This window comes from Hevea brasiliensis, chromosome 7 (assembly GCF_030052815.1).
Source record: "Hevea brasiliensis isolate MT/VB/25A 57/8 chromosome 7, ASM3005281v1, whole genome shotgun sequence".
In the NCBI taxonomy this organism is placed as follows: Eukaryota; Viridiplantae; Streptophyta; class Magnoliopsida; order Malpighiales; family Euphorbiaceae; genus Hevea; species Hevea brasiliensis.
In genome coordinates, this window is record NC_079499.1 from 14,894,186 (window position 1) to 14,901,953 (window position 7,768).

The 7,768-nt window shown below is 28.8% G+C and overlaps 1 protein-coding gene across 1 annotated transcript; it reads right to left on the reverse strand.

Annotated features, from left to right (window-relative positions):
• Window positions 1-1,805: 1,805 nt before the first annotated feature.
• LOC110652906 (uncharacterized) lies at window positions 1,806-6,934 on the reverse strand. Its single transcript, XM_021808523.2, has 2 exons — window positions 6,503-6,934; window positions 1,806-2,401 (listed from the first exon to the last, which is right to left on the reverse strand). The coding sequence occupies exons 1-2, from the start codon at window positions 6,783-6,785 to the stop codon at window positions 2,019-2,021; spliced, it is 666 nt and encodes a 221-aa protein (XP_021664215.2). The 5' UTR covers window positions 6,786-6,934; the 3' UTR covers window positions 1,806-2,018.
• Between the last annotated feature and the right edge of the window lie 834 nt (window positions 6,935-7,768).

Consider the following 7,768-nt stretch of genomic DNA (forward strand, 5'->3'; position numbering starts at 1 on the left):
ATTTTGATTCTTCCATCATTTTCTAAATATATTTTAGCATATTTCATCAGTTAAATTTAAATAATTATTTAGTACTTAAATTTTCTATTATTAACACATTCATCCATTTATTTTAAAAAATTGATAAACATATTTTTATAATCATTGACTTTTATAAAGTTATTTTAGTCTTTTTTTTCAAGTATTAACTGTTGAATAAATGCAAAGACGAAAGTGTTTGATGGATTAAACTTTAGATTTTTATCTAGTTTTGAAAGACAAAATTATTATTTATAATATATATTTTAACAAAACTAACTACTTTGTCTCTTAATTTTAAAAATATATTATTTAATCTTTATATTTTGATTTCATTAAATTATTTAGTCTCTTCGTTAATTTTTTTATTATTCATGTTATTTAAACTGTTATTTAGTCTTTCTATTTTAAGAAAACTTATTAGTTGATCCCTGTATTTTGAAAAATTATTATTTAGTCCATCTATTTTAGTAAAACTAATTAGTTAGTCTGTATATTTTGAAAAGTATATTATTGGATAAAAATAGAAATTTTAATATGTGGAGACTAAATTTGAATTTATATGATTTTAAATTTTCAATTCATTGATTATCATTTTTATATTTTCTCTACTTTGAAATACTTTTGCTCGATTATTTAGTAATTTAAGGAAACTGATTAACATTTTTTGTGTAGATAAGTTATACCATTTTTATTAATAAATAAAAACAAAGAAATAATGAGGAGAAGGATGTAAGTGTGGAAAAGAAAAAAATACGGAGGTAGAAAAATAAGGAAGGACAAGAGAGATCTAAAGATGAGAGGATTAGAGCAATTTAAATATAAAAAATAACTATGAAATTAAATAGTTAAACGAATCAAATTACGAAAATTAACTAAATTTTTTTTTAAATATAAAGATAAACTAATTATTTTCACTAAAATAGAAATATTAAATAGTAATTTCATCAGTATTGACTAATAAAAAATTTAATAAAAGAACTAAATAATTTAATAAAAATAAAATACAAAAATTAAATAAAAATTAAATAATTAATTTTATTAAAATATATGAATTAAACAGTGATTTACCCTTTTAAAAAATTTCCAGATCAACTTATTAATAATAACTTATTAATAATGACAACACTCAATTATGAAATTGTAATTCACCATAAAATATATTGTCGCATCAATTGCATAGAGCGACATATTTTATGATTATTTGATTTAAAATAAAATAAAATTATTTTATTTTGAAAAATATAGGGATTTACTGAAATTTCACAATTTGTCTCCTTAAATTTTTATAAAATAATACTTTTTTTCATAAAATATTAGTTACAGAAACTTTTATTAACTTACAAAAAATAATTTTTTTTAATATCTTAAATTATCATATTTTTCATAACATTTTAAATTCTGATTAAAATAATAAATATTAAATGTGAAATGTTAAATAAGTATACCCTATTTAATTTTATTTATAATATTTTTTAATATTATTAAAAAAATATTATATATTTTCTTTTATATGAAAATTTCTTTTAAATTAATAAATTTTTTTGTAATTAATTATTTTATAAAAAATATTATTTTATAAAAATTTAATAAAATTAATTATAAAATTTCTTTAAATCACATTATTTTTCGTCCCCAAGTAATAATAGAATTCACCGCACCTAACACACAACTCAACAAAACCGAACCCCAGCAGACCACAAATACTCCACCCATATTCCTAAGGCCACGCAGCTGTTACAAGTCCAAATAAGCATGCACAAATTGGAATGAGGAGGGACTACTGGTTTATACAAAAACAGGTGACAAGTTAACCATATATTATATATGTAGAGCTTTGAGCAGTTTCCCACACTAACGGTTCCATAATTTTCATATCTATCGACACACAATGAACTCCACTTCAACTCCCTAGCTGTCTCCTCTTTCTAAGTCCAAAATTCCAAATAGCTCTATGGAAATCAATAAAAAGGGGAATATTGTATTGGGCAATTACTATCTCACATATTCTTCTTGACATCAGACTGTGTTAAAGTCTGATCTATCGACTCCAGTTGATTCCTCAGGTTCTGATTGTCCTCTAGCAAGCGATCATACTCTAGAAGGAAACCTTCAGATTGTTTTTGTAAAGCCTCCGCTTCAGTTTCTGCAGCCTTTGCTTCCTTCACTCTTGCTTCGCATTCAGATTCTAGATTCTTGATCTTAGTCTTCAAGCTAACAATCTCTTCCCCCAGCGCCTTGATCTCCTGTGAATTACCATTTTTCCCATCATCAAGGCTCCGGCTTTGTTTCTTAGCAGCCTCCATTGTCTTTCTGAGTAAACGTAGCTCTCTTATGTAATGGTGCAATCTATCTATCATCAATGAGAGGAATAGCAAGAATCCTGCATGAAATTACTTGTGAAATTAAATACAAAACTTTTAGCAATAATATCAATATGCATTATTTGACGTTGAGTACTACCAATCCAAGTCAATGCCTCCAATCTACGGTAAAAGTCCTTGTTGCAACAAAATATTACACCACATTCCAAGAAAATATAAAGTTCAAGGAAAAAAAGAAAAGGAATTGTTGCTTTGAGGAGCTTGTGTACACACACTAAACCCAACCATTCTTTTAATTTTCATACAAGTGACTGCAATATAATAAATACATCATACACCATGCTATATTAAAATGTGTGGCACCAACTTTTGAATAAGGCAAACTTTATCAGACAGAAGAAACATAGTATTAAACTACTCTGTCAGAAGGCCTTCTACAAAAATTAATCAAGCAGCTTAGATACTGCCACCTGTCTCTACTTCTAGGCCACATAAATTTAGTTACTGAAATTTCATGTAACATATGAAAACTAGGGAATTGTTCGGCCTAATACATGTGGCTATTAATAATTTTAATTTATATGTTTTCTTTTAATTTTAATATATAAAAATAATGTAATGTTTTAATTTTTAATTAATTATTTCAAATTTTATTTTTATTACTTTTATTTCTCAAACTTTTTAATAAAGATTTCATAATAGAAAAATTAAAATATATATACACACACACACACACACACGTGTGTGTGTGTGTAATTAATATATTTTAATATATTGTAAGTTACCTTACAATAATTACAAATTTTTATAGTATTAATAGGGTAACTATAACGTATTAGTTATGTGACAATACTGTAAAATAGAATACCACATGTCAGACTTTGAGAATACCTTTCTACTTTATATATATATGCGTGTGTGTGTGTGTGTGTGTGTGTGTGTGTGTATGTGTGTGTGTGTGTGTGCAGCATACAATAAAATCCAACAAACCAAAATGTTAATCATCGTTACACACAGGCATATAAAAGCAACAAAAGTAAAATAGCATATTTAACAACACAAACAACATGAATTATTCAGATGGAAAAATTAAGAAGCCACTGAATCTACAAGCATGCTTTAAATCAGGATCATTTGTAAAAGGATCTTCAAACTTCAACTGAACTAAATGACCAGATCAATGAAATATTAAAGTATTACACAAGAAGTTCTTTACTAGTAAGAGGCACCAAGGAACAACAGACATTTGACCTATGAAATCTAACCTTTCACTCACATCACCACATTTATTTAGAAGCACAAAGTCCATTAGAATAGTTAGCATGATTCATTGGGAACATGAAAACAATGCAGATTGATGTATGAGATTCTTATGAGATTTCATATTTTTGACTCACATGATTCTCGACTTAGATTTCGGAACTTTATGAGATTCTTTAATCAACTGTAAAGAGAAAACCATGCAGATTGATATATTGTTAATCCTCTTTAACACATACAGAAAGCCAAGTCATTAATACCCTTCTGTTCTCTCTATAACATGAATCCACAAAAACCGTTTGTGGAAATCTCACGAAAGCAATCTTGTGAGATTGATGTATGGGATTCTTATGAATGCAATCTTCTCCAATGCAATAACTAAATAAAGTGAAATATTATCATTAGTTTTGTTAGCTGAATCTAAACCCTTCTATACCAAATAGTACAAGGCTGAATACATAAGCTTACCCCTAAACCTTACCAAAAAAAAAAAAACCTTGTGGCACAAAGAACTTTTAAAATATTTCATGACACACCTCAACTCTTACAAAAGTAGAATTAAGATACCCTTCGAATCTTAGTTAGCAGATCGTCATACCAACGCGATTGGAGTTCACACTCTTTAGTTTGGGAGCCTTAAGGATATCTTAATTTCACTTTATAGGAGTTAAGGTATGTCAAGGGTCGTTTTAGAAGTTTAGGGTGTCACAAGGTTTTTTTTTGTAAAGTTTAAGTGTGAAATAGTGTATTCGGCCAATAGAATAAACTTGCATGCAGAGAGAGAGAGAGAGAGAGAGAGAAAGAGAGAGATAGTATTATTACTAGTTTTTAGCTAACTGAGGAAATATACAGGATGCACTAAAAAGGCCCTCTCTAATGTGTGTCAAGCATAGGATTAACACTTAATTGAGGCCAACTAAAAGGACCCAACAAATTAATTATTTTATTTTTATATAATTTTTATTAGTATAGTTAAGTTTGGCCAAAGATATAGGCCAGATATTTGGGCCAATCAAGCCGGACTATTGAACAGGTATAAACAAACAGAAAACTCACTGCAAACATGTAAGGTATTCTTCTTTGTAATATATCCCAAACAAACATGCCATGTGACAATATTCTCATACTTAATATACAGAAACTACACAGGAGACTTCCTTTTTTTTTTTTTCTGGTTCAACAGGCTGTAGCACATTTAAATTAATACCAACATTTATCATATTAGTCCTATGACTAAGTTCAAGAGAATACAAATTTTCTGGAATACATCATATGGTTACAACAGGTAATGTGACAAAGAACTAAAACTTAGATGACTTATATATTTAGCCTTGATGACATGACTTGCCTAGCCACTTGGAAGTGAAAAACATTAAAATCAAAATTTCACATTCCTCATCTCCTTATTTTAAGGAGCAACCAAACAAAGTTAATTATGAAATAAAGACAGTTTTAAGGTGTTTTTGTTACTTGTTATAAAGCCTATTTCATGCTGTGAAATGAACCTAACATATTTTACATCATAAATTGAAGCAGCATATGCATTCATTACTACGTGGTTGCATCTGCAAAATTGGTGCAGCTGATATATATATATATATATATATATATATATATATAGAACTGTCTATCTCCAATAAAGTTAACATCTAGATTTCAGCAAAGCATACTGTTGAAAAATAGTCCAATGGAAATATTACTCAAAATTAGCCTTGAAATAAATAGCTTTGATAAAAGTGTGAATTTATAATGATGGCAAATCATGGATTAAAATTGCATGCAATGAACTTAACCATTTTCTCAGCAGTTCAATGACTCAAGCCAAACACTCAAATGTAAAAAACAACTCTCCTATAGACGAAAAGGAAAGTTGTTCATATAGAGCGCTAGAATTACCTTCTATAGTGTAACTCGTTCTCCCCTTCCCCCTCCCAAAAAAAAAAAAAAAAGTAAATAAATAAATAAAAGTGACAACATCAAACAGTTGCAAAAATGAGATAAAACTCCTGTTTCTAAAATGGTTACATATAAGGGCATGCCAAAGCTACATATAGCTCCAACTGGGGACAGAAAAGGACTAATATTTAATTAATTAATTATTGCATGAAAGAATCGAGAACAGGCATCTAACCCTCATCTCAATATTTAAAATTAAAAAAAAAAAAAGAAAAACAAAGAATTCAATAATTCTCTAATTTGCTTGTGTAGCTCATTTTAGACAAATTTTTCAATATTTTTCTCGTACTCAGTCCCAATATTTTTAGCAATCAGATAAGGATGAGCTCTAATAACCTCAAAAACAAAAGAAACTAAAAGTAAAAAACAAAAAAAGTGACAACATCAAACAGTTGCAAAAATGAGATAAAACTCCTGTTTCTAAAATGGTTGCACATAAGGGCATGCCAAAGCCACATATAGCTCCAACTGGTGACGGAAAAGGACCAATATTTTAATTAATTAATTACATAAAAGAATCGAGAACAGGCATCTAATCCTCATCTCAAAAGTTAAAATTAAAAGAAAAAAAAAATGAATTCAGTAGTTCTCTAATTTGCGTGTGTAGCTCATTTTAGACAAATTTCTCAATATTTTTCTTGTACTTAGTCCCAATATTTTTAGCAATCAGATAAACGATAAGCTCTAATAACCTCAAAAACAGAATAAACTAAAAGCAACTAAAACAACCTAGCTCAAACAAAAGCAACGAATTACATTACACATAATAAAAGTGAAATTTTGTTGTAGCAATTTCTATTTAATTCATATATTTATACTATTATTATTGCATTCAATTTTTCAATAAAACCAAAATTCAAGAACAACCACAAACGGAATATCAAAGCAGGACATGGGTCTCACAGAACACCAAAATCAAAGTAAAAGCGACCAAATAAAATTACCCATGAGAGACGCCTCAAGCATGTGCCTGGACATAAGGACTTGATCGGTAGGATTGGGAGCACCGGCCTCGATAGTCCGATTCTGGATCTTGACCATACTGTAAACACTAGACAAAAGCACAATGAAGACAGTGCCAGCGATGGTCTTGACCATAACAGGTCCCCTGCCTCGCTTGACCCGATCCAAAGTCATGATAACAAGCTTCCTCAAAGGGTTTTGGAATAGAAGCGTCAAAATTAACGCCATTTCGGCAAAGATTACAGTGTAAAGGAGCTGTATCATGTTGTGTATAGTTCAGCACTAGATCGACGAGATTGAAAAGCAGCAGAGTACACAGAGAGAAAGAGAGAGAGAGAAAGAGAGAGAGAGAGAGATGAAGGGGAGAGAGGTGGCTTTGATTTTTAAATTTCGCGTGGAGCGTGCCAAGTGTTGTAGTGAGGGTTTTTGTACTCTGGTGTGAAGGATTTAAACCCTTGTGTCCACGTGGCTGTCAGTGATTAGTTGGAAGAAGGAATAGGGCTTGTCTGGTATATTAATTAGGTTTGACTTACAACTTCCACTGTGAATACCGCGGCCTAGACGCTGATCTTTACTCGTCGTGTTGTCGGCCAAGAATGAACTTGGCTCTATTATTTGTTTAAGAAAAAAAAAATTTTCTGTTATAAAATAAGATAAAATTAAAATAATAATAAAAAAAGAAAAGGTTGAGGGAAGGTGAATTTTTTATTAATTTTTAAAAATATATCAAACATAATATATAATACTTTTATTTATAGATATATATGAGAAGAAAAATCACTATAAGAAATTAAAAAGTAAATATAAAAACTACTGATCAAATATACTGAAATTTTATAGGTAATCAGTGATTACTGATGAATTATCGATGAAATTTTTTTGTCTCACAAATATTAGCGTAGGTAACTTTTATCGATGAAAAAAATATTATCGCTAAATTTATCGATGAAAAAAACGTTGTCGCTAAATTTATCGAAGAATTATTTCATAGGTAAATTTAAATTTTTTTGTAGGTAATTTCATAGGAGATTTTACTCTTATAAATTACTAACTATTTACCGATAAAATTTTTTGTTGGTAATTACCGATGAAAACAAATTTTTGTAGCTAATTTTTATTTAATATTTTTTAATTTAGTCATTACTTTTTAATTTAATTTTTAATTTTTTTAATTTCAATATATGTGACTATACCACAATTACTCTATGTTGGAGAGTAGTTCTCCTTTTATAGACAAACTCACTACC